This window comes from Gorilla gorilla, chromosome 4 (assembly GCF_029281585.2).
Source record: "Gorilla gorilla gorilla isolate KB3781 chromosome 4, NHGRI_mGorGor1-v2.1_pri, whole genome shotgun sequence".
Taxonomy (NCBI): domain Eukaryota; kingdom Metazoa; phylum Chordata; class Mammalia; order Primates; family Hominidae; genus Gorilla; species Gorilla gorilla.
The window spans coordinates 123,003,329-123,031,200 of NC_073228.2; the positions used below are offsets into that span (position 1 = coordinate 123,003,329).

General features: G+C 36.6%; 1 protein-coding gene and 1 non-coding gene across 5 annotated transcripts in view; both read left to right on the plus strand.

Moving 5' to 3' along the window:
• The window catches only part of DMXL1 (Dmx like 1), a 187,131-nt gene that overhangs the window by 71,564 nt on the left and 87,695 nt on the right, over nucleotides 1-27,872 (plus strand). For all 4 annotated transcript variants that reach the window (XM_055387254.2, XM_055387255.2, XM_019028210.3 and 1 more), the window contains exons 12-19: nucleotides 103-787; nucleotides 877-998; nucleotides 10,434-10,523; nucleotides 11,131-11,233; nucleotides 13,451-13,570; nucleotides 13,861-14,082; nucleotides 15,351-17,033; nucleotides 18,547-18,654. In XM_055387254.2, coding sequence (XP_055243229.2) covers nucleotides 103-787; nucleotides 877-998; nucleotides 10,434-10,523; nucleotides 11,131-11,233; nucleotides 13,451-13,570; nucleotides 13,861-14,082; nucleotides 15,351-17,033; nucleotides 18,547-18,654 — 3,133 coding nt within the window. The remainder of the gene's footprint in view (nucleotides 1-102; nucleotides 788-876; nucleotides 999-10,433; nucleotides 10,524-11,130; nucleotides 11,234-13,450; nucleotides 13,571-13,860; nucleotides 14,083-15,350; nucleotides 17,034-18,546; nucleotides 18,655-27,872) is intronic.
• Nucleotides 5,470-5,576, plus strand: LOC115934734 (U6 spliceosomal RNA). The gene has a single exon (XR_004070497.1). It is a non-coding gene; the product is annotated as a U6 spliceosomal RNA (small nuclear RNA).

Here is a 27,872-nt window from a genome sequence, read left to right on the forward strand (position 1 = left end):
CTGTTATTTCTGGAGAGCTACTTCCTTGTTTATGTGGGTACTGTTTTCTAATACCTCTTTATGTAATTTTATATGTTCTAACACTTGCTTTCTTAATTCTAGGTGTCCTTTGTTTCCAGAATTCCAGTAGCTTTCCCCACAGGTGATGCAAACTCTCTCTGTAAAAGCATAATGATGTATGCCTGTACCAAGAATGTTGACTTGGCTATTCAGCAGGGGAAACAAAAACCTTCTGGCCTCACCCGTTCCACATCAATGCTTATTTCTTCTGGTCACAATAAATCATCTAATAGTTTAAAATTAAGTATTTTTACGCCTAATGTTATGATGATATCAAAACACGCTGATGGTTCTCTGAATCAGTGGCTGGTCAGTTTTGCCGAGGAATCTGCTTTTTCTACTGTTCTCAGTATTTCCCACAAATCCAGATATTGTGGTCATCGTTTTCATCTTAATGATTTAGCTTGCCACTCAGTATTACCATTATTGCTGACAACATCACACCATAATGCATTAAGGACACCAGATGTTGATAACCCAAAGCAACCTTTTGATGCTCTAAATATTGAAGAATGCTCTTTGACACAACAAAATAAAAGCACTGTTGACGTGGCATTTCAGGATCCCAGTGCAGTTTACAGTGAGCTTATTCTGTGGAGGGTTGACCCAGTTGGGCCATTGTCTTTTTCTGGAGGAGTTTCTGAGCTTGCCCGGATTAATTCTCTTCATGTTTCTGCCTTTTCCAATGTGGCATGGCTGCCCACTCTTATACCCAGTTATTGTCTGGGTAAGTATTCTGGTTTTTATTACAGTAATTTAGATTTGCTGACATTATCATCAAAGGGTGAAATTTTAATATTTGTAAATACTTTCTAGGTGCATACTGCAACTCTCCTAGTGCATGCTTTGTAGCCAGTGATGGACAATATCTGAGATTATATGAAGCAGTTATTGATGCTAAGAAACTTTTATCTGAGCTTTCTAACCCTGAAATTTCTGTAAGTAATGTCTTTTAAAACAGCTTAAGTATATAATATTGTGTTTTTAGATAGTTTATATTTATTGGGCATGTTCTACAATTGTGACCTATAATTTGTAATAAGCATTTGTATCTTTGTTTTATTTTTTTCACATTTGTGTTGTACTCTTGTAATGATTTAAAGCTCCTTTAAAAGGAAACCATTTCTTTCACTCTTTGAAAGAGTCTCGTCTCCTGTAATATGTTTCTGTAACACTTCTTTACTCATAGATAAATGAGGACTACTGACAGTATAATGTAGAAGTTATATCGGCCTCCCTGCAATTATTTTATAGGCAGGAGGAGCTGGAACAACAGGAATAGAATTTTAATCTTAAACATGAAAAGAAAGAGCCCTTAGCTTGGTTACAGTTCAGACAAGAGTTCTTTCAGTATTGTTGTAAGGCTTTTGCCTTATGACAGGCCACATTTGTTCTCATACCCACCTAATAACAACCTTCTAACTGCATTGTCTTGGAACATCCAACAAGCAAGCATTTCCACTTCTGGTTTTGGCGATTTTTCCTTTGGTATCCCCAGAGGCAGCCTTCAGCTGTACCAAGCTTTCTATTTAGGAGATTCAAGCCATCTCCCTGACTACCCATTAATGTATTTGTTAATGCTCGGCTTACAGAGTTGCATAAATGTCAGTGATCTGTTCCAATCCTGTTTTTTTCTCTAAGTTAATTTTAATGCATAATTTTGCAGAACACAAGGTTTTCCAAAGCATGTATATAGTATTACAGTAGAAATGTATATATTTTGGGGGGGGGGGGTCTTCTATTTATCAGGCATTTTTAAGTAATGGCAATTTAGATGTGAAGAAAACAGGTAAAAATTTGTATCATAGAGCTTATATTCGGGTGAAGGGAGATAGGAAGAAAACAGATAAAAATATATTAATTAAAAATACTATGGATAGAAACAGTGTTGCAGAAGAATTAGGAATTGCCAAGTAAGTTGCTGGTCAGGGAAAATTTCACAGAAAAAGTACTATTTGAGTAAAGATCTGAAGGAGATGGGGGAACTAGATATGTAGATATTTATTAAAGAGAATGTGATTTGGGAAAACGGACAGCCAGTTCAGAGATCCCAAGGCCGGAGCATGTTTGGTATGTGATAAGGTTTGGCTCTGTGTCCCACCCAGATCTCATCTTGAATTATACTTCCCACGTGTTGAGGGAGGGACCTGGTGGGAGGTGATTGGATCATGGGGGCAGTTCTCCCATCCTGTTCTCATGATAGTGAGGGAGTTCTCACAAGATCTGATATCTTAAAAGTGGCAGTTTCCCCTGTGCACGTGCCCTCTCCTGACACCTGTGAAGAAGGTGCTTGCTTCTCCTTTGCCTTCTGCCATGATTGTAAGTCCTGAGGCCTCCTCAGCCATGTAGAATTATGAATCAATTAAACTTATTTATAAATTACCCAGTCTCAGGTATTTCTTCATAGAGTGTAAAAACAGCCTAATACAGATAATTGGTACCAGTAGTGGGGCACTGCTATAAGGATAACCCAAAATGTGGAAGCGGCGTTGGAACTGGGTAACAGGCAGAGGTTGGAATAGTTTGGAGGGCTCAGAAGAAGACAGGAAGATGTGGGAAAGTTTGGAACTTCCTAGAGACTTGTTGAATGGTTTTGACCAAAATGCTGATAGTGATACGGACAATGAAGTCCCGGCTGAGGTAGTCTCTGATGGAGATGACGAACTTACTGGGATCTGGAGCAAAGATCACTCATGTTAATGCTTTAGCAAAGAGACTGGTTGCATTTTGGCCCTGCTCTAGAGATCTGTGGAACTTTGAACTTGAGAGATGATTTAGGTTATCTGGCAGAAGAAATTTCTAAGCAGCAAAGCATTCAAGAGGTCACCTGGCTTATTCTGAATGCATTCAGTTATATGTGTTTACAAAGAGATGGTTTGAAATTGAAATTTATGTTAACTTACGTTTAAAAGGGAAGCAGAGCATAAAGGCTTAGAAAATATGCAGCCTGACCATGTGGTAGAAAAGAAAAACTCATTCCTGGAGAAGAATTCAAGGGCTACAGAAATTTGCATAAATAACCAGGAGCTGAATGTTAATAGCCAAGGCAATGGGGAAAATGTCTCTGGGACATGTCAAAGATCTTCATGGCAGCCCCTCCCATCAGAGGTCCAGAGGCCTAGGCGGGAAAATGGTTTCATGGGCCAGGCCCAGGGCCCAGCTGCTCTGTGCAGCCTTGGGATTCAGTGCCCTGCCTCCCAGCTGCTCTAGCTCCAGCCATGGCTAAAAGGGGCTATGGTACAGCTCTGGCTGTTGCTTCAGAGAGTGCAAGCCCCAAGCCTTGGCAGCTGCCACATGGTATTGGGCCTGTGGGTATGCAGAAGATGAGAGTTGAGGCTTGGCAGCAACCACCTAGATTTCAGAGGATGTATGGAAACACCTGGATGTTCAGGCAGAGGTCTGCGGCAGGGGCGAAGCCCTCATGGAAAACTTCTACTAGGGCAATGCAGAGGGAGAATGTGGAGTTGGAGCGTCCCACAGAGTCCCCACTGGGGCCTCATGGAACTGGGAGAAGAGGGCCACCATCATCCTCCAGACCCCAAAAAGGTAGATCCACTGACAGTTTGCACCATGTGCCTGGAAAAGCCATAAGCACTCAACACTAGCCTGTGAAAGCAGCCACAGGCACTGTACCCTGCAGAGCCACAGGGGCAGAGCTTCCCAAGGCCGTGGGAACCCACCCCTGTGTCAGTGTGCCCTGGATGCAAGACATGTAGTCAAAGGAGATTTTGGAGCTTAAGATTTAATGACTGCCTGGCCAGGTTTCAGACTTGCATGGAGCCTATGGCCCCTTTGTTTTGGCCAGTTTCTTCTATTTGGAACAGAACATTTACCCAATGCCTGTGCTCCCATTGTATCTTGGAAGTAACCAACTTGCTTTTGATTTTACAGGCTCGTAGGCAGAAGGGAGTTCCCTTGTCTCAGATGATACTTTGGACTTGGACTTTTGGGTTAATGCTGTAAGGAGTTAAGACTTTGGGGAACTATTGGGAAGGCATGATTGGTTTTGAAATGTGAAAAGGGGATTTGGGAGGGGCTTGGGTGGATTGATATGGTTTATTGCTGTGTGTTCACCCAAATCTCATCTCGAATTATAATTGCCACATGTCAAGGGAGGCACCTGGTGGGAGGTGATAGGAACATGGTGGCCATTTCCCTTATGTTGTTTGCATTATAGTGAGCAAGTTCTCACAAGATCTCATGGTTTAAAAAGTGTCAGTTTCCCCTGCATGCTTTCTTTCCTGCCACCTTGTGAAGAAGGTGCTTGCTTCTCCTTCATCTTCCGCCATGATTGTAAGTTTCCTGAGGGCTCCCCTGCCATGCAGAACTGTGAGTCTGTTAAAATTACCCAGTCTCAGGTATTTATTTATAGCAGTATGAAAATGGACTAATACGGTATGTAAAGGAACAGCAAGAAGGCCACTGTGGCTGGAGCAGAGCATGTGAGGTGGAAAATAGTCAGGGATAAAGTCAGAAAGTTAGCCTGGCCAGGTCATATGAAGCCTGATAGGCCATTGTGGTAACTTCAGCTTTTACTCTGAATAACATGGAAACTATAGAAGAGGTATGAAATGATTTAGGTTTTAAACGATTCCTCTGGTGGCTATATAGATTAGACGTGGGATGCGGAAGTAGATCCAGAGAGACCAATTTAGGAACCAATTACAGTAGTCCAGGAGAGGGAAAAAAAGAGCTTAGAATATAGCAAGTGGTAATGGCAGAGATGATAAAAATGGCCAAATTCAAGATGTTGTTTAGAACATTGAATAGCTATGAATGGACTGGATGCGGTATGTGTGTGAGAAAAAAAGAGGACTCCCAAGGTTTGTGATTGAATATTAGGAAGAATAGAATTGCTGTGAATTGAGATGTGGAAGAATGTAGAAGTAGCAGGTTTTGAGGGGCAGGGAAATTCAAGAGTCTGGCTTTGGTCATGTTAATTTTGAGATGCCTGTTTGACATCCAAAAGACATAGTAGGTTAGTATCTGGAGTTCAGAGAGAGGTCTGGCCTGAAAATATACGGTAGTTGTCAGCATATAAATTTGAAGTTGTGGAAGTGGATGAGATTGTCAAGGGTGAGACTATAGTTAGAAAACAGAAGTGTTAAGCCAGGAGCGATGGCTCATGCCTGTAGTCCCAGCACTTTTGGAGGCCATGGCAGGTGGATCACATGAGGTCAGAAGTTTGAGACCAGCTTGGCCAACATGGTGAAACCCCATCTATTAAAAATATAAAAATTAGCCAGATGTGGTGGCAGGAACCTGTAGTCTCAGCTACCTGGGAGGCTGAGGCAGGAGAATCGCTTGAACCTGGGAGGCAGAGGTTGCAGTGAGCCAAGATGACACCACTGCACTCCAGCCTTGGGTGACAGAGAGGGACACCATCTTAAGAAGTAATAGATTGAATGTGTGCTCACTTCAGCAGCACATAAACTGAAATTGGAATAATACTGAGAAGATGAGCATGGCTCCTGTGCAAGGATGACATGCAAATTTGTGAAGTGTTCCATATTTCTTCAGAAGAGACTGGGGACCTATATTCAACATCCTTAAAGAAAAAAAAGTCTTCAACCAAGAATTTCATATCTAGTCAAACTAAGCTTCCTAAGTGAAGAAGAAATAAGATCCTTTTTAGATAAATGTTGAGGGAGTTTGCCTTACAAGAGGTCTTGAAGGGAGTACTAAATATTGAATGGAAAGATCACTACCACCTAATATAAAAATACACTTAAATACACAGACCAGTAACACTATAAAGCAACCACACAAACAAGCCAGCATAGTAACCAGCTAACAATACAATAACACAATCAGATCCACACATGTCAGTGCTAACCTTGAATGTAAACAGGCTTAATGCCCCGCGTAAAAGGTATAGAGTGGCACACTGGATTTAAAAAAACAATGGTATGTGGTCTTCAAGAGACCCCTCTCACATGTAATGACACCCATAGGCTCAAAATAAAGGGATGGAGAAAAATCTACCAAGTAAATGGAAATCAGAAAGAAGCCGGGTTGCCATCCTGATTTCAGACAAAGCAGACTCTGAACCAACAAAGATTAGAAAAAGACAAAGAAGGGCATTACACAATGGTAAAGGGTTCAATTCAACAAGAAGGCCTAACTATGGTAAATGTATATGCAACCAACACAGGAGCACCCAGATTCATAAAACAACTTCTTAGAAACCTACAAAGAGACATAGAGTCCCACACAATAATAGTGGGAGACTTCAACACTTCAATGTCAGTATTAGACAGCTCATCGAGGCAGAAAAGTAACAGAGATATTCTGGACCTGAACTCAACATTGGACCAAATGTATCTGACAGACTGCTGCAGAACTCTCCACCCAAAACAACAAAATATATATTCCTCTCATTGCCACATGCCACATACTCTAAATTGGACCACATAATTGGACATAAAACAATCCTCAGCAAATGCAGAAGAACCAAAATGATACCAAACACACTGTTGGACCACAGTGCAATAAAAATAGAAGTCAGGATTTAAAAAATAGCTTAAACCAGTCAATTACATGGATATTAAAAACATGCTCCTGAATGACTTTTGGGTAAATAGTGAAATTAAGACAGAAACCAAGAAGTTCTCTGAAAGTAATGCGAATAAAGATATAACATGCCAGAATCTCTGGGACACAACTAAGGCAGTGTTAAGATGGAAATTTATAGTACTAAATGCCCACATCAAAAAGTCAGAAAGATCTCAAACTAATAACCTAACATCACTACTGAAAGAACTAGAGAAGGAAAAACAAATCAACCCCAAAGCTAGCAGAAGATAAGCAATAATCAAAATCAGAGATGAACTGAAGGAAATCGAAACACAAAATACCATTCAAAAGATCAACAATTCCAGAAAATGGCTGTTTGAAAAGATTAATAAGATAAGTACGTTGCTAACTAAGCCAATAGAAAATCCAAATAAACCCAATTAGAAATTACCAAGGGGATGTTAACCACTGACTCTACAGAAATAAAAACAATAATCAGAAACTACTACGAACACCTCTGTGCACACAGACTACAAAACCTACAAGGAATGGATAAATTCCTGGACATATACCCCCTCCTAAGACTGAACCAGGGAGAAATTGATTCCCTAAACAGACTAATACGAGCTCCGAAATTGAGTCAGTAATAAATAGCCTACCAACTGAAAAACCCAGGATCTGAGGGATTCATAGCTGAATTCCACCAGATGCACAAAGAAGAGCTGGTACCATTCCTACTGAAACTATTCCAAAAAATTGAGGAGGAGGGACTCCTCCCCAACTAATTTTTTGAGGCCAGCATTATCCTGATACCAAAACCTGGCAGACACACACACACAAAAAGAAAACTTTAGCCCAATATCCTCTATGAATATCAATGCAAAAATCCTTGACAAAATACTGGCAAGCCAAATCCAGCAGCACGTTAAAAAGCTAGTTCACAGTGATCAAGTAGGCTTAATTCCTGGGATGCAAGTTTTGTTCAACATATGAAAATTAAATGTGATTTATCACATAAGGAGAACTGAAGACAAAAAACACATAATTTTTTCGATAGATGCAGAAAAGGTTTTTGATAAAATTCAACATTCCTTCATGTTAAAAACTCTAAATAAACTAGGTGTTGAAGGAACATACCTCAGAATAATAAGAGCCATCTTTGACAGACTCTCAGCCAACATCATACTGAATGGGCAAAAGCTGGAAGCATTCCCCCTGAAAACTGACACAAGGAAAGGATGCCCTGTCTTGCCACTCCTATTCAGCATATTATTGGAAGTGCTGGCCACAGCAATCAGGAAAGAGGAATAAAAGGCATCTAAATAGGAAGAGAGGAAGTAAAACTATGACTGTTTGTACATGACATGTTTCTATATCTAGATAACCCTATGTCTTGGCCCAAAAGCTCCTAGATCTGATAAACACCTTCAGTAAAGTTTCAGGATGCAAAAATCAATGTACAAGAAATGACTAGCATTCCTATACACCAACAACAGCTAAGCTGAGAACCAGTTCAGGAAGACAGTCCCATTCCCAACTGCCACAAAAAGAATAAAATACCTAGGAATACAGCTATCCAGGGGGGTGGAAGATCTCTACAATGAGAATTACAAAACATTGCTCAGATAAATCAGAGAAGACACAAACACATGGGAAAAACATCCTATGTTGATGCATAGGAAGAATCAATATCATTAAAATGGCCATACTGCCCAAAGTATGGCCCAAAAATTTACAGATTCAATGCTATACCTATCAAACTACCAACAACATTGTTCACAGAACTAGAGAAAGCTATTTTAAAAGTCATATGGAACCAAAATAAGAGGCTGTGTAGCCAAGGCAATCGTAAAAAAAAGAACAAAGCTTTGAGGTATCATGTTACCCTACTTCAAGCTATACTACAGGGATACAGTAACCAAAACAGCATAGTAGTGGTACAAAAACAGGCACATTGACCAATGGAACACAATAGAGAATCCAGATATAAGACCACACACCTACAACTGTCCGATCTTTGACAAACCTGACAAAAACAAGCAGTGGGGAAAGGATTCCATTAATAAATAAATGGTGCTGGCAGAATTGGCTAGCCATATGTAGAAAATTGAAACTGGATCCCTTCCTTACATCATATACAGAAATCAACTCAAAATGGATTAAAGACTTAAATGTAAAACCTAAAACTCTAAAAACCCTGGAAGACAATCTAGGCGATACCATTCTGGACATAGGAATGGGCAGTGATTTCATGACAAAGACATCAAAAGCAATCATAACAGAGTAAATAGACAACCTACAGAATAGGAGAAAATATTTGCAAACTATGCATCTGAGAAAGGTCTGAATATCCAACATCTGTAAGGAACTTAAATTTACAAGAGAAAAACAGCTCCATCAAAAAGTGAGTAAAGGACATGAGCACTTTTCAAAAGAAGACATACGTGTGGCAACAAACATGATAAAAAGCTCAATCACTGATCATTAGAGAAATGCAGATAAAAACTGCAATGTGACACCATCTCACACCAGTCAGAATGGCTATTATTAAAAAGTCAAAAAAAAAAAAAAGATGCTGATGAGGTTGCAGTGAAAAGGGAACACTTACACACTGTTGATGGTAGTGTAAATTAATTCAACCGTTGTGGAAAGCAGTACTGTGATTCCTCAAAGAGCTAAAAACAGAACTGCCTTTCGACCCAGCAATCCCATTACTGGCTATGTACCTAGAGAAGTATAAATCATTCTGTGGTAAGGGCACATGCAGGCAAATGTTCATTGCAGCATTATTCACAATAGCAAAGACATAGAATCAACCCAAATGCCCATGAGTGACAGATTGGATTAAGAAAATTTGGTACATACACACCATGGAATACTGTGCAGCCATAAAAAAGAATGAAATGATGTAATTTGCAGGAACATGGGTGGAGCTGGCATTCATAAAGCAACTTCTTTATGGAGGCCATTATCCTTAGCAAACTAACAGGAATAGAAAACCAGATACTGCATGTTCTCACTTACAAGTGGGAGCTAAATAGTGAGAACTCATGAACCCAAAGAATGGAAAAACAGACACTGGGGACTTCTTCATACTGGAAGTTGGGAGGAGGGAGAGGACCAGAAAAAATAACTCTCGGGTACTAGGCTTAGTACCTGGATGATGAAATAATCTGTACAACAAAGCCCTGTGACATGAGTTTAGCACACATACTCCCAAACCTACAATGAAAGTTAAAAAAAATTAAAGATTGAATGCTGGAATGCTCTGTTAAAAGTAGGGTGGAAATACAAGGGTGAATGTGGTGTATAATGGAAGGCAAAAGAAAAAAAATATTTCAAGGAGGAAGAAGGAATGATTACCAAGATCAGATACTGCTGATAAAGCAAGTCTGATAAAGATTTGAACATAGACCACTGAATTTAGCAGTGTGACCTTGACTAAAGCAGTCAGGACATGAATGGCTCAAGAGATCAGCATATTTGAATAGTATGTAATCTTGTTTCTTTAGCTCTATCCTTCCTACCTCAAAATTAATGTTTAAAAAGCACTAATCATTAGAACATTTCTAGGAGATTGAAATCAATTTTTCACATTTATGGATGTAATTTTTTTCCTTAACAGTTATCAAGCATTACTTTTATTTTTCTCTGTACCAGCTGAGCTGTAATGCTTTTTCATTCGTATGTTAATTCCTATAAAGACTAAAGACCTAGAATTTTTATAGTTGAAAGGGACTATATTTAGGCCCACTTTAATTTTATTGTTATTTATCTGTTATGCCTGAAATTTTGTTATTTACTCTTATTTGCATATGAATTGTTTAGTAAATTATAAATTTTTTTAAAAAAAACAGAAATATGTTGGTGAAGTCTTTAACATCGTCAGTCAACAATCAACAGCCAGGCCAGGATGCATTATTGCATTAGATCCCATTACCAAACTTGTAAGTATTAATTTTGGGGGGGAGGTATATTAAAAAAAAAGTTTATGAAAGCATTTTGCATAAAATCTATATATTAATGTAATTTGAAAATTTGCTATATATTTACAGGTAAAGTAGATTCAGTAATTAACTCATCACATAATAACATATTATTGTATATTTTACTTCCTGGACTTCAAACTAGAAAACAAATTATCCTCATTACTATATTCACAGCCAAATACATTTTCAAACTTTGATTCAAACATATTATAAATATTATCATATTACCATTAGATTTAATAAAGTGGTGTTAGGTTCCTCATCCATGGTTATTGAAAATCACTGAAAAGAAAACTAGGTTCCAATTTGTGGCTAAATAAAAAACATTGGTGGATTTTGTTTCTCACTTATAAAGACTCATTGTAATGAAAGCAAATCGTCTTGACCTAAATTTTTATATTCATCTGTTTAATCTAATGGAGGTGCCATACACTTACGTTCTGCTGAACTTTTGATTTCTTATTCTGCCTTTAAATATCTCATTATGAAGTATTATTTTTCTGGCTATTTAGCATTAGGTAAATAACACATAGGTCAACTTACGTTGATATTTATTTATATTCAGCATGGCAGAAAAACCCAACTGCTTCATGTTTTTCAAGAAGACTTCATTTTGAATAACCTTGAGAAGAAAAGCCTTGGCATAGACAGCATTTTATCTAATGCAGGTAAGAAAGAATTGTTTATGGAATGAGAAATACTATGTACAGTATGTTAGGCAGTTAATAAAGATGAATTGGTAAAATGCTTTACATTGTCTATTTGAAGTAAAAATTGGGGTAGGTTTGTTTATTAAATATTTATCATAAATATGAGTATCTTTTTATTCTTAACCAGGTAATAAATACAAACAAAATTAAAGGGGCATCTTGGTTGTATGTTTTTTAAACTGCATAATAGAAATGCTTTATTATTAACATATGAGAGCTTTTTGCATGGATGGGGTCCTACCCATCCATTTGGATATTATGGACCTCCTGCCTGTTGAAAATTTATAATTTAAAGAAGTAGCTTAAAACTTCAAGCTAGAAGGTCCTTAATTTAAAAACTAATTGTCTTAATTAATGCTTTTATAATAAAAGTTTTTAAAATGTTAAACTCCTCTCATCAACATTAATTATTACTTTACATGAAGGCACACTGAGTAAAATAAAGCTACAATCTCTTGGTCATCACTTGAGATTACAGAGCCAAACCAAACTCAAAAATAGCATTCTTGAATATCACAATCTTATAAATCAATTATACAGTATGTGCCTGTTGCACAAAGAAGTTGTCAAGATTCATATGTTAAATATCTTCTCCATTTGTTCAGACTTTTTTCTTCTCTTTTACATCATGTCTTTCTGCCACCTTTTCCATTTTTCTTTTATGAGAAGTACTCCTTAGAGTTCTGCACTTTTATGTTGACATCTAATTTCTTACCATTGCTTTTAATCTTCTATCAGTTTTCTCTGAGTTAATGAGCTGTGCAAATACACTTTATTTATGTGTTTTTTAAAACTCTGAACATGTTGGAAGTATGCTAAAAATGGGGATTAAAGATATCAGGCGTAAGAGATAAGATTATTTATTGTATGAACCAAACTATCCTTTTCATATTAAAATATTAATGAACATGTTAATATTGTTAACAATTTAAGTCTCTTTAAAACTTTTAAAAGAAGTTACTCTCCTTTGCATAATAAGGTTGAGTTTTTCTGTGTTCTTCTTGTATTCTAGCATTTTCTTTTTTCGGATTCTTCAATTTTTAATGTATTTTAATTCTCTTTAAGGCTAAGATTTTTCTTAAAATATTCAGGAAATTTTTACTTTTACCCAAAAACTATTATGTTCATTATTAGAGTTTCCTAGAAAATACCTAAGGAGTTATGGTTTCATATCTTTTGCTCTATTATGAAGAAGAAAAATGTTTTACAAATATTTTCATTATTGGAGCATTTTTTGTTGTTAGTGAAATTATCAAAACTAGGATTGATTTCTATTCTGTTTTCTTTTGTTATAATCTTTATCCTTTTCTCTTAATTTCTGTATTTTGGATGCCTAACTTAGAATACATTACCAAAGTTACCTTTTCATTTAGTCTCTCAATACAAGATGATTTAAAACATTTATGGTTACCTTTTTTAATTTTTTTGCTATGCAGATTTATAAAAGGGCAAAGTCTTTGTGCTCTAATAATACCTGCTTTCTCATGTTTTACATGTTCTATGATTTATTTTGTTTTTGTAATGTAATTTTCGTTTACCTAATTGTGCACATAGTGAATAATAGATTATAATGAAGAAAATTTGGATTAAAATCTATTGTTAAAAAAGTTTTTTCAGGCAATAATAAATCATTGATTTTTCTGATGTATTTTAAAAAGATATGTTTATTTTGAGCAACTCGTGTGCTGTTTAAACTATGCAATTTGGGCGAAGAGAAATTTTCTTGAATGATATGTTTTATAATGAAAACTTATAGTTTGGCCATTGGATAAATATCATGAAGTCATCCATTATAGAACTTATTCATTTGAAAAATGTTTGGCACCACCATTTCATCGTGATATGTTGAGTTGAAGTATATATTACATAGTTCCTATCTGTTTAGAAATTTCCTACTTCTTGTGGTTTAATCTTTGTGAACAATTTGATGATGATGACTGTAAACCTATCAATTCAAACATGAAATAGCATACATATTATTGTAAAAATTTTAAGTTAATACAAATTCATGTGGTAAAGGATTTGAATATATTTTATAATACCACTTGTGTTTGAAGCCTTAGGTGAAAGTTTTTAATTTTCTTTTTTTAAAGTCCAATTATTTTAACTTGGCATGTTTAGCAAGTTGTCTCTTTTACACATAGTAACAGTGAAAAATATCATTAATACCAACAGGCAGCTCACCTAATGGATTTTCTGAGAAGTTCTACCTAATTGTAATAGAATGCACTCAAGACAACCGTTCACTGTTACACATGTGGAATTTACATCTAAAGTCAATTCCTGTCTCATTAGGTGAGTCTTTTGTGTGTGTTTGTGTAACTTTAATGGGTGTAAGTTAACAAATTACGCAAAATTAGATAATTTGGGACATATTTCTTAAAGCCATTCTCATTAAATGGTGATAACTGTAGATTATTCAATTAATTCAAAAAGCTTTTCTTATTTTCTTTCTTTGAAGAATCATATTAATATGTTTACTATTTTATCTTTTACAAGGCAGTTTTGGATTGTAAAATGTAGCAATCGTAGTATTTATAGGGTTCCCCTGCCTCAGTTTTTGGTTCTTTTCTTATGTTTTGTAGATGAAAAAGTAGATACAAAATTATCCGAAGCAGTTTGGCAGCCAGAAGAACATTATTCTTCTTCTCCAGAGAAGATCCTATCTCCTTTTTCACAAAAGTATCAGGCTTGCAGAGCAAATCTCCAGAGTACCAGCAGGTTGACTCTGTTTTCAGAAATGGTTTATAGCCAAGAATTGCATTTACCAGAAGGAGTTGAGATAATAAGTATTAAGCCATCAGCAGGTTTGTAAATTTTATGAAAAGAGACTAATTTTGTAACACATGAGTATTTAGCAGGTATTTAAAAATAGGTGCTGCAACTACCTCTTAAATCCACACAGAACTAGAAATGGAAATAATATATTCAAGTACCCTAAATTGAAGACTTACAGTTCTCATTATGTTTTCAGATTACTCTGACATTTATCAGCCAGTTCTAGTCTTAAATATTGATTTCTAAAACAAATTTTCTTTGTCTTGTTGGGAAGACAAAGGGACAGTTTCTAGAGTGGAGATGGTAACTAAGTTGTACCTTATTTGCAGACTTTGATGGTATTGGCAATAGCTGCCTGGAGCCATGATTCTGATTGTGTGGTTTCTGCTATATATTTATTATCCTTATTCCAGAGCAGTGGTTTTCAAAGTGTCCCCAGGCCAGCAGCATCAGCGTCCTGGAAACTTGTTAGAAATTGGCCACTCCATTTCTTGGGCCACCCAGGGTTACTGAATCTCAAACTCTGGGATGGGGCCCAGTGGCCTGGACTTACAGACCTTTAAAGTGATTCTTATGCATGCAAAAGGTCAAGAACCACTGTTCTGGAGTATCAAGAATACTAATCAAAAATAAAAATCAAGGCTTCTGTTTTAGGAAACTGATAGTGCATGATTACTTTAAGTCTAAGCAAATGTTAAGTTGTAGTTAGGAATCTTCTCAGCATTTGTTATGGCAAATATACCTTAATCATGAAGGGCCCTGTAAAGTGACCATTCAGTACTTAAGTAAACATAGGCCATTCACATTTATATTGAAAAATGTGAAAGAGAAGGAGCCAGTGAGTGTTGACAAATTTTAAAAAATGCATTGATACATTTAAAATTAGATTTATAATGTATAAAACTAGCAAAGAGCTGTGAAACAAATTCTGGATTAACTAGAATTAAATTCTGCCTATGCCTAAGTTGTTTGATTTAGGCCCAAGATGTTTAACCTTCAAGAATTGAAGTAAATTATCTCAGAGTTCCCTTTCAACTCTAGGTTTTGGTGATACTTTCTTTTTATATACCTTTCTGATGTCATTAAAAGCGTCTTTCTTACTATTCTTGCTGCCCCTTCTTAACTTAAATAAATATAGGCTGTCTATTATGCAGTTTAAGAAACATACAACCAAGATGCCCCTTTAATTTTGTTCATATTTATAGTAGTTAATACAAAAGACTAAAATCGTAAGTACATAAAAACAGAAGTATTTAACCAAATTTGACATTTTGTTAATGGATTATTTTTATTTTAGGACATCTGAGTTCATCTTCTATATATCCTGCATGCAGCGCTCCTTATTTATTGGCAACTTCATGTTCAGATGAGAAAGTAAGATTCTGGAGATGCAGAGTAACAGATGGAGAATCTGCCACATCAAAGAATGGAAAAATTGATCTTGCATACATTTGGGAAGAATGGCCATTACTTATTGAAGATGGACTTCAGAGCAATAGTAGTATAACTGTACCTGGTAGGCCTATAGAAGTTAGCTGTGCACATACAAATCGTTTAGCAGTAGCTTATAAGCAGCCTGCATCTAATAGTAGATCTTCCCAGGACTTTATGATGCATGTAAGTATTTTTGAATGTGAGTCAACAGGAGGTTCATGTTGGGTCCTTGAACAGACAATTCATTTAGATGAGTTAAGCACAGTATTGGATTCTGGCATTAGTGTTGATAGCAATTTAGTGGCCTATAATAAACAAGACATGTATTTATCTAGTAAAGAGAATATCACATCAAACACAAAGCATTTAGTTCACTTAGATTGGATGTCTAGAGAAGACGGTTCTCATATCCTGACTGTAGGAATTGGATCAAAACTTTTTATGTATGGACCCCTGGCTGGCAAGGTACAAGACCAAACTGGTAAGGAAACCCTGGCATTTCCTCTCTGGGAGAGTACCAAAGTTGTGCCCCTTTCTAAATTTGTACTATTACGAAGTGTGGACCTAGTTTCTTCTGTAGATGGCTCACCACCTTTTCCTGTTTCTTTATCGTGGGTCCGGGATGGCATCCTTGTGGTAGGAATGGACTGTGAAATGCATGTGTATTCCCAATGGCAGCCATCTTCTAAACAAGAACCTGTTATAACAGATTCGTACAGTGGGAGCACTCCATCTATAACAAGTTTAATAAAACAGAGTAACTCCAGTTCTGGGTTACATCCTCCAAAGAAAACTCTGACTCGATCCATGACCAGTCTTGCACAGAAAATCTGTGGAAAGAAAACTGCATTCGATCCTTCAGTGGATATGGAAGATTCAGGTCTTTTTGAAGCAGCTCATGTACTTTCCCCGACTCTACCTCAGTATCATCCCTTGCAGCTTTTGGAACTCATGGATCTTGGTAAAGTTCGGAGAGCCAAGGCCATCTTGTCCCATCTTGTTAAGTGCATTGCTGGGGAAGTTGTGGCTCTGAATGAAGCTGAATCTAATCATGAACGCCGCCTTAGGTCTCTCACAATCAGTGCTAGTGGAAGCACTACCAGAGACCCCCAGGCATTCAACAAGGCTGAAAATACAGATTACACAGAAATAGATTCTGTTCCTCCACTTCCTTTATATGCCTTACTTGCAGCAGATGATGATAGCTGTTACTCATCTTTGGAGAAATCTAGTAATGAGAGTACCTTAAGTAAATCAAACCAATTATCAAAAGAAAGTTATGATGAGCTTTTTCAGACTCAACTTCTAATGACTGATACTCATATGTTAGAGACAGATGAAGAAAATACAAAGCCTAGAGTTATTGACCTTTCACAATACAGTCCGACTTACTTTGGACCTGAGCATGCTCAGGTTCTTTCTGGCCACTTACTTCATTCTAGTTTACCAGGACTCAGCCGGATGGAGCAGATGTCTCTGATGGCCTTAGCAGATACAATTGCAACTACAAGCACTGATATTGGAGAAAGCCGAGACAGAAACCAAGGTAAAACTAAACTCCGTACTGATAACATTTTTACTTATTTTCACAGAAAATAATTTTAAATAATTTTTATTAAAATGATGCCATTGGCTAGGCACAGGGGCTTATGCCTATAAATTCAGCTCTTTGGGAGGCTGAGGCAGGAGGATCACTTGAACCCAGGAGTTTAAGACCAGCCTGGGCAACAGTTGAGACCCCCATCTCTATGAAAACAAAAAAAAATTAGCCAGATATGGTGCCTCATGCCTATAGTCCTAGCTACTCAGGAGGCTGAGGTGGGATGATGCTTGAGCCCAGGAGGTTGAGCTGGCAGTGAACTGGTTGTGCCACTGCACTACAGCCTGGACAATAGAGCAAGACCCTGTCTCTTAAAAAAAAAAAATACCATGAAGGTTTTTTTTGGAAACATCTTTGCTACCTTCACAACAGTTTTAACTTTTTTCCCCCCGAGACTATCATAAACAGCAAACTCTTTATATGCACTATTTATCCTGTAAATCATAGTACTATGAGCAAGTGCACAAAGACTCGTTATGCCATTCATTTTTACTAATTTTCTGCTCAATAGTATAAAAGATCCAACTGAATCTTTCTGAGTTTAGCAAAATTTAACAGATTCTTGTTAAACAATTATTTTAGGTACCTAAAAATAAACGGTGGTTTCTGGGTTTTTTTCCCTCATTTTGTAATAATCCACTATTAACAATTATAATTTGGTTTTTAAAACATTGAGTTTTTTTTAAATTAGCATTAGTGTATGCTCCTACCTAGAAAAGCATAATGTAATTAGGTCTTTTCCTCACCCAGAGAGCATTTAAAAAAAAAATACTGCCGAGTTATGAACAGTTTCCCATAAAATCTCAAGTAAGTTCTGAAATGAACAAATTGAGCCTTGTAGACCATATATACGTCAGTATCCCTTTGAATGAAACTTGAAAGGAAAATATAGGGTAAATTTAATATAATAACAAAATTTAAATTTAAGAAAAATTAAGTTGGTTACGAATCTTGACACTTTTAGAGATATTACTAGTAGATACTATTTTTGATGTGAATATGTTATAGGTGTTTTATGTTTTTAGTTTTTGCTTCAAGGAAAAAATATCAGGCCCTCCCACCATAGAACTATTTCTCCCGGTGTTAACAGCAGATTATTGGGGTGGATGTATGATTCGAACAAACTGCATTGGTTAAAGATAATACTGTACATGTGCCACAGAAAAGGTTAAACTGTTCAAAAATCAGTCACATTTTAATTTAAATAAGATTTCAATCAGAAGAGGTCAGTTTATAAAGAGTATCAGATTCTCTTTATTCTCTTCTTTATTATTTTTCCAATTGTTTATACTATTTTTTCTGTAATGTAAAATTCTGTAGAAAAAGATAAATGTTAGAAAATATTTTACACTGATAACTTTTTTTTTGGTCAGGTTAAGAATGTTATATGCCTATATTGGGTGTTCTTTTGCTTACAATTTTTTTGTTAATACATTGCTTCCCCTTTCTCCCATTGCAGGTGGAGAAACTCTTGATGAATGTGGGTTAAAATTTCTTTTGGCTGTTCGACTCCATACCTTTCTTACAACTTCCCTTCCAGCCTATCGAGCTCAACTTCTTCACCAAGGTGATTTTGATAGTAATCTATTAAAGGCAAATAAAGCGAGTAGAAAATGAGAGACTTGGGAGTTTTTAAACTTGTTTTTACCCAAAAATGATAATGATGACATATTTAACACATTTTAAGTTTCCTTTATTTGTTAAAATGTTTATTTCGTCATAATCTTTGCTTAAAACATTGGAATTTTTAATGGTAGGCAAAAGGAGTTAATGAAGAAACATACTGGAGATGTTCTGTGTTATGTTTTTAAATGCATGATATGTTCAAGGCAAATTAGTATTGTTTCATTTTCTTTAATTTCTTCTTTAGATTGTCTTTTTTCTCCTTTTTTTGTCATTTATCTAAATTCAGTTTTTCCACCAAACATTGAATAACATTTTTGTTATAATACATTCTCAAATTTTAAATGTTTCACAGAGTACAGAATATTGAAAGTGTAAACTTACCCACACTTAAAACTACTGATAAAATATGTATTTCAGATATTAGTTTAGTATATTTCATGTATTCTATATTTAGTGCTGTATTTCAGATACTGTTCTCTTACTTTGAACTATCTTAGACTTTGAACTGTCTTAGCATAATGTAATAGATTCTTATTAAACGATTATTGTAGGTACCAGAAAATAACATTGTCTTAGAGAGTTCAAAGTAAGAGAAATCTCACTTAAGTTCACTTAAACAAAACAGCATGTTTTTTGGCTCATCTCCCGGGAAGTTCAAGAAATAGAGCTGACTTTCAGCATTATTGGAACTATAGGTTTAAAAAGTGTTATTGGGACTTTGCAGTTTAGCCTTTTAGCCTCTGCTCCTTGGTCTCAGTCTCTTGCTCGTACCTTATGTCTCTGTCTCTTTGTTTCTCTCTCTATTTTCTTTTTCTCATTTTGCATATAGCTTTGAAAAAAGTAAAGTTGAAAATTCTAAATCAAATTCTTTTTAGTTTTTTTTTTTTTTTCTTTTTTGAGATAGAGTCTTGCTCTGTCACCCAGGCTGGAGTACAGTGGTGTGATTTCCGCACACTGCAACCTCCATTTCCTGGGTTCAACTGATTCTCCTGCCTCAGCCTCCCGAATACCTGGGACTACAGGCGCACACCACCACGCCTGGCTAATTTTTGTATGTTTAATAGAGATGGGGTTTCACCATATTGGCCAGGCTAGTCTTGAACTGCTGACCTCAAGCAATCCACCTGCCTCGGCCTCCCAAAGTGCTGGGCATTATGGGCGTGAGCCACCTTGCCAGGCCAAATTCTCTTTAAAATTTTTAGATTGTAATTTAGCGCATTAAGATTGTATGTATTTATAGGGTACAAAGTAATGTTCTGATATATGTATACAAAGTGGAATGATTAAGGCAAACTAAACACATCCATCACCTCAGATATGTAAAATATTTGTGGTAAGAATATTTGAAATGTACTCTCTTAGCAATATTGAAATATACAATACACTATTATTAAAGGTAGCTACCATGCTGTGCAGTAGATATCAAAAATGTATTCCTCCTAACTGAAACTTTTTACCCTTTGACCAATGTCTCCCTTCTCATCCTGTCCCCAGCCTTGGGCAAATACCGTTTATTCTCTGTTTCTTTGATTTCAATTGTATTCGATTCCACAGATAAGTGAGATCATGCAATATTTGTCTATGACTGGCTTATTTCACTTACTGTAATGTTCTCCAGGTTCATCCATGTTGTTGCAAATGACAAGATTTCGTTTTTTAAGGCTGACTGGTGCTCCAGTGTATATACAGGCATACTCCTTTTTATTGTGTTCTGCTAGGTTGCATTTTGCAAATACAGCAGTTTTTACAAATTGAAGCTTTGTGGCAGCCGTTTGTTGAGCAAGTCTTTCAGCACCATTTTTCCAACAGCATGTGTTCACTTCATGTCTCTGTGTCTCATTTTGGTAATTCTCAACAATATTTCAAACTTTTTGTGTCATCTGTGATCAGTGATCTTTGTTACTATTATAATGGTTTTGGAGTGCCATGAACTGCGCCTATGTAGGACAATGAATTTAATCAATAAATGTTGTGTGTACTGTGGCTACAACACTGATCAGCCATTCCCATGTATTTCTCCCTCTGCTCAGACCTCCCTATTCACTGAGACATAACAATATAGAAATTAGGACAGTTTAACAACCCTACAATGTCTTCTAAGTGTTCAAGTGGAAGGAAGAGCTGCATATCTCTCCCTTTAAATCAAAAGCTAGAAATGACTAAGCTTAGTAAGGAAGGCATGTCGAAAGCCGAGATAGGCTGAAAGCTAAGCCTCTTGTGCCAAACAGTTTACCAAATTGTAAATGCAAAGGACAAGGTCCAAAGGAAACTAAACGTTCTCTATTGAACACATAAATGATAAGAAAGCAAAGTAGCCTTATTGCTTATCTGGAGAAAGTTTGAGTGGTCTAGATGGATCGAACTAGCCACAAGATTCTCTTATGCCAAAGCCTAATCCAGAACAAGGCTGTAACTCGTCTTAATTTCATGAAAGCTGAGAGAAGTGAGGAAGCTGCACAATTAAAGTTTGAAGCTAGCAGAGGTTGGTCCATGAGGTTTAAGGAAAGAAGCCTTCTCCGTAAACTACAAGTACAAGGTGAAGCTAGGTCTTCTGGATAACATGCTGAAGCTTCTACGTCATTCAGCACTTGCTTCAGCATGTTTTCCAGAAGATCTAGCTAAGATAATGGATGAAGGTGGCTACACAAAAGGACAGATTTTTAAAGTACATGGAACAGCCTTCTGTTGGAAGAAGATGCCATCTAGGACTTTCATAGTTAGAGAGCAGTCAGTGCCTGGCTTCAAAGAACAGACTGACTCTTGTTAGGGGCTAATGCAGCTGGTAACTAAGTTGAAGCCAATGCCCATTTACCATTCTGAAAATCCTAGAGTGTTTAAGAATTATGTGAAACCTATTCTGCCTGCGCTTTACACATGGAACAGCAAAGCCCAATGGCAGCACCTCTGTTTATAGCATAATTTACTGAATATTTGCAGCCTACTCTTGAGACCTTCTGTTGAGAAGAAAGATTTCGTTTCAAAATATTGCTGTTATTGACACTGACCTGTTCACGCAAGAGCTCTGATGCAGGTGTACAAGGAGATTAATATAGTTTTTATGCCTGCTAACACAACATTCATTTTGCAGTCCATGAATCAAGGAATGCTTCCAACTTTTAAGTCTTATCATTTAAGAAATACATTTCATAAGGCTATAGCTGCTATAGATAATTATTCCTCTGATGGATCTGGACAAAGTAAATTGAAAACCACTGGAAAGGCTTCACCATTCTAGATGCCATTGGGGACATGTGTAATTCATGGGAGGAGGTCAAAATATCAACATTAACAAGAGTTTGGAAGAAGTTGATTCCAGCCTTCACAGATGACTTTGAGAGGTTCAAGACTTCAGCAGAGGAAGTAATTGCAGATATGGTAGAAATAGCAGGGGAACTACAATTAAAAGTAGAACCTGAAGATGTGACTGAATTGCTGCAATCTCAGGGTAAAACTTCAGCAGAGCCAGGCACAATGGCTCATCCCTGTAATCTCAACACTTTGGGATATTGAGGTGGGAGGATCGCTTGAGGCCAGGAGTTTAGGATCAGCCTGGGCAACATAGACCCCATCTCTGAAAAAAATTTAGGTAGGTTTAGTGTTACGTGCCTGTAGTCCTAGCTATTCAGGGAGCTGAATAGGAATATCACTTGAGTCCAGGAGGTCAAGACTGCAACGAGCTATGATCACACCACTGCACTCCAGCCTGGGCAACAGGAGGAGACCCTGTCTCAAAAAAAAAAAAAAAAAACTTCAGCAGATGAGGAGTTGCTTCTTAAAGGATGAGCAATGAATGTGGTTTCTTAAGGTGGAATCTATTCCTGGTGAAGATGCAGTGAACATGGTTGAAATGACAACAAAGGATTTAGAATAGTCTGTAAACTTAGTTGATAGAGCATTGGCAGGGTTTGAGAGGACTGACTCCAATTTTGAAAGAAGTTCTAAATTCTATCAAATAGAATTACATGGTATAGAGAAATCTTACATAAAAGGAAGAGTCCATCTATGTGGCACACTTCATTGTTGCCTTATTTTAAGAAATTGCTATAGCCATCCCAGCCTTCAGTAACCTCTACCCTGATCAGTCAGCAGCCGGTAACATCAAGATTCTCCATCAGCAAAAATTATGACTTGCTTAAGGCTCAGGTGATTGTTATGTTTTAGCAATGATGTATTTTTTAATTAAGGTATGTACACTCATTTTAGACATAACGCTATTGCACAGTTAATAGACCACAGTATGATGTAACCATAACTTGTATATGCACTGGGAAACAAAAAATTGTGTTACTCATTTTATTGCAATATTTGCTTTATTGTGGTGGTGTGAAATCGAACCCATGGTATCTCCAAGGTCTGCCTATATATACGACATTTTCTTTATTAATTTATTGATGGATACTTAGGTTGAATTGATAACTATTGTGAATAAAACTTCACTTAACATTGGAGTGCAGCTATCTCTTCAACATACTGATTTCACATCCTTTGACTATATACACGTAAGTGGGATTGGTGGATCATGTGGTAATTTTGTTTTTAAATTTTTTCTTTCTTATTTTTTTTAGTTAAAATTTTCTTCTTTTCTTCTCTTTTAATAAAACATTGTCCCAGAATATTTTTAGATATGTGAGGAACCTTCATACCCTCTTCCATAATGGCTGTACTAATTTATGTTCCCACTAGCTGTGTACCAGGCTCCGCTTTTCGCCACTTCTTTATGAAAACTGTTTGTTTTTTTCTCTTTCTGCTAATAGACATTCTAGCAGGTGTGAGTTGTTATCTCATTATGGCTTTAATTTGCATTTTCCTAATGATTATAGTTATCAAGCGCTTTTTTCATTTATCTGTTGGACATTCATATGTCTTCATTTGAGAAATATCTGTTCAGTTCATTTGTCCCCTCTGGTTTTTTTTTTTCCCCCCCAAGAGTTGAGGGTCTTACTCTGTTGCCCAGGCTGGAGTCAAACTCCTGGCCTCAAGCCATCCTCCTGCCTCAGCCTCTCAAATAGCTGGGACTACAGGTGTGCACCACTTGTGCCTGGCATGCCCATTTTTTAATTGAGTTGTTTTCTTGCTATTGGGTTACTTGAGTTCTTGATATATTTTGGATATTAACTCCTTATCAGATATACAGATTGCAGATATTATTTCCCAATCCACGGCTTTTCTCTTCACTCTGCTAATTGTATTCTTTGCAGACATTTTCAGTTTGATGTAATCCCATTTGTTCATTTTTGCTTTTGTTGTCCGTCCCTTTGGTGTGATATCCAAAAAAATCATTGCCCAGACTGATGACATGTAGTTTTCCCTCTGTGTTTTCCTCTAGTAGTTTTACAATGCAGGTCTTATGTTTAAGTATTTAATCCATTTTGACCTATTTTTGTATACGGTGTAAGATAATGGTCCAATTTCATTCTTCTGCGTGTGGTTATCTAGTTTTCCCAGCACCATTTTTTGAAGAAACTATCCTTTCCCATTGTGTGTTCCTGGCATGTTTGACAAAAATCAATTGAGTATAAATGCATGGGTTGATTTCCGCACCTTCTATTCTGTTCCATTGGTCTGTGTTTCTGTTTTTACACCAGTATCATGCTATTTTGATTACCCTAGCTTTGTAATGTACTTTGAAATCAGGTAGTGTGATGTCTCTAGGTTTGTTCTTTCATCTCAAGTTTACTTGGAGTATTTGGTGTTTCTTGGTATTCCTAATGAATTTTAGGGTTTTTTTTTTTTCTATTTCTGTGAAAAATGACATCAGTATTTTGATAGAGATTGCATTGAATCTGTAGATCATTTTGGATAGTTTGGACATTTTAACAAATTAAAAATTTAACAAATTAATTTTTCCAATCTGTGAACACTGGATATCTTACCATTTATTTGTGTCTTCAAATTTCTTTCATCAGTATTTTATAGTTTTTGTTTTAGAGCTCTTTTATCTCCTTGGTTAAATTTTTGTTTTTAATGAGATGGGGTCTTGCTGTGTTGCCCAGGCTTTTCTTAAACTCCTGAGCTCAAACGATCCTCCCACCCCAGCCTCCCAAAGTGCTAGGATTACAGATGTGAGCCACCGGCCTGGCCGATATATTTCTAAGGTTTTTTTTTTTTTTTTTTTTTAGTAGCAATGATTAATGAGATTTTGTTTATTTTTAAAATCAGATCAGATAATTTGTTGTTACTGTATGGAAATGCCACTGCTTTTTGCATTTTAATTTTGTATCCTTCATGTTTAATGTAGTTGTTTATTAGTTCTAACTGTTTCTTTGGTGGAGTCTTTTGTGTTTTCTGTATGTAAGATTGTGTTGTTAGCAAACAGTGACATTTTCACTTCTTTATTTCCTATTTGGATGCCTTTTTATTTCTTTCTCTTGTCTAAATGCTCTGGCAGGGACTTCTAGTACTATCATAGTTGAGTAGAAGTTGTGAGACACTGCATCCTTGTCCTCTTTCTGATCTTAGAGGAAAAGCTTTTAAATTGTCACTGTTGGGTATGATGTTTAGCTCTGGGCTTGTCATTTATGGCCTTTATTATGTTGAGGAACATTCCTTCTACACCTAATTTGGTGAGAGTTTTTGTCATGAAAGGATGTCGAATTTTATCAGATGCTTTTTTTGCATCAGTTGAGAGGATCATATGGTTTTGTCCTTAATTTTGTTAATATGAACAGAATGACATCAGTTAATTTGCACATGTTGAGCTAATCTTGAACCCATGGCATAATTCCTACTTGATCATAGTGGGTGATCCTTTTATTGTGCTGTTAATTTGGTTTGCTAGTATTTTGTGGGGGGTTTTACATTTGTATTTATCAGGGATAATGGCCTACAATTTTTTTAAATTCATTTTGCCTGGCATTGGCCTCAGGGAAATCCTGGTCTCATAAAAAGAGGAACTTTTCTTTCCTTTCTGTTCTTCAGAAGAGTTCAAGAAGGATTGGTGTTAGTTTTTCTTTAAATGTTTAGTAGAATTCACTGGTGATGCAATCAGATTCTAGGCTTTTCTTTTGATGGGTTGATGGGAGACTTTTTTTTCTTTGAGACGGAGTCTCGCTTCTGTCACCCAACGCTGGAGTGCAGTGGTGCAATCTCGGCTCACTGCAACTTCTGCCTCCGGGTTTCAAGTGATTCTCCTACTTCAGCCTCCTGAGTAGCTGGGATATTTTTAGTAGAGACAGAGTTTCACCATGTTGGCAAGGCTGGTTTGGAACTTCTGACCTCAAGTGATCTGCCTGCCTTGGCCTCCCAAAATGCTGGGGTTACAGGCGTGAGACACCATGCCCGGCCTGATGGGAGACTTTGTATTACTGATTTATGTCCTTACTCATCATCAATCTGTTCAGATATTTTATTTTTTCATATTTCAGTTCTGGCAGGTTGTCTGTGTCTAGGAAGTTATCTATTTCTTCTGGGTTATCCAATTTGTTGGCATATATCTGCATATTAATCTCTTATGATTATTTGTGGTATCAGTTGTAGTGTCTCTTCGTTAACTTCTAATTTTATTTTTAGTCTTTGGTTTATTTATTTATTGAGATAGAGTCTTGCTCTGTCGCCCAGGCTGGAGTGCCGTGGCGCCTCGCAGCTCACTGCAACCTGTGCCTCCTGGGTCCAAGCGATTCTCCTGCCTCAGTCTCTCAAGTAGCTGGGATTACAGACTTGCTCCACCACACCCAGCTAATTTTTGTATTTTTAGTAGAAACAGGGTTTTGCCATGTTGACCAGGCTGGTCTTGAACTCCTGATCTCAAGTGATCTGCCTGCCTCCGTCTTCTAAAGTGCTGGGATTACAGGCATGAGCCACTGTGCCTGGCCCTTCTTTTTCTTAATCTTGCTAAGGAGTTGTCAATTATATTTATCTTTCCAGAAAACTGGAAAGTGTTCAGGTTTTTTTCCCTGTCATTTTTCTAGTTTATACTTTATTTATTTCTCCTCTGATCTTCATTTCCTTTCTTCTGCTAACTTTGGGCTGAGTTTCTTCTATTTTTTGTTCCTTGATGTATAATAGTAGGTTGTTTATTTGATAAAGAGAGATATATATATATGGGGGGAGGCACTGAATGCTGTAATTTTCTCTCTTAGAAGTGGTTTTGCTGCATCCCATAAATTTTAGCATATTCTGTTTTTGTATTTGTTTGTCTCAAGATAATTTTTAATTTCTCTTTTGATATCTTCTTTGACTCATTGTTTTTTCAGGAGCATGTTGTTTAATTTCCACAAATTGGTGACTTTTCCAAGATTTCTCCTGTTATTTATTTCTCATTTCATACTGTTGTGATCAGAAAAGATACTTCATATGATTTACATACACTTGAATTTTTTAAAACTTGCTTTGTAATCTAACATAGTATCTATTCTGGGGAATATTCTTTGTGTGCACAAAAAAGAATGAGTATTCTCTTGCTGTTTGGTAGAATGTTCTGTACATGTCTTTTAGGTACATTTGGTCTAAGAGACTAAACATTCTGTCTGGATGGTCTGTCCTTTGTTGAAAGTAGGGTATTGAATCCCCCTATTATTACTGTATTGTAATCTATCTCTCCCTTTAGTTTCTTTAATATTTGTTTTCGAAGTCTGAGTGCCTCTGATGTTGAGTTCATATATATTTATAATTATTAATATCCTCTGGATGAATTGACCCCTTTATCATTATGTAACATACTTCTTTGTCTCCTTTTACAGTTTTTGACTTAAAGTCTATTTTGTCTAAGTATAGCTACCCCCATTCTATTTCGGTTTCTATTTGAGTAGGATTTATTTAAATAAGAATAAATTTATTTTAATTTTCCTGTATATATTCAGGTAGTTTTCTGAACTTTTTAAGTGGATTATTCCAAATATTCGTCAGTCATTTCATAGATCTGTTTCCTTTGGGTTCATTATTGGAAATTTATTAGTTTGTTTCGAGATATAATGATTCCCTGATTCTTCACCATTCTCGTGTATTTGCTTTGGGGTCTGCTCATTTGAGCAAGCTATCTGGCCAAGATAGAGCTTCACTATTAAACCTAGCCTCTGATTATGCATGGTTCAGCCTGAAATGACCCCAGGGAGGCAGGGCTTGCAGTTGGGTTCTCTAGGTGGCTAGGCCCCTGCCCTTAGGTTCTGAGGTTGGATGTTGCTGCTCTCTAGGTTCTGCTGTCTGGCAAGACCACTGTCAAGA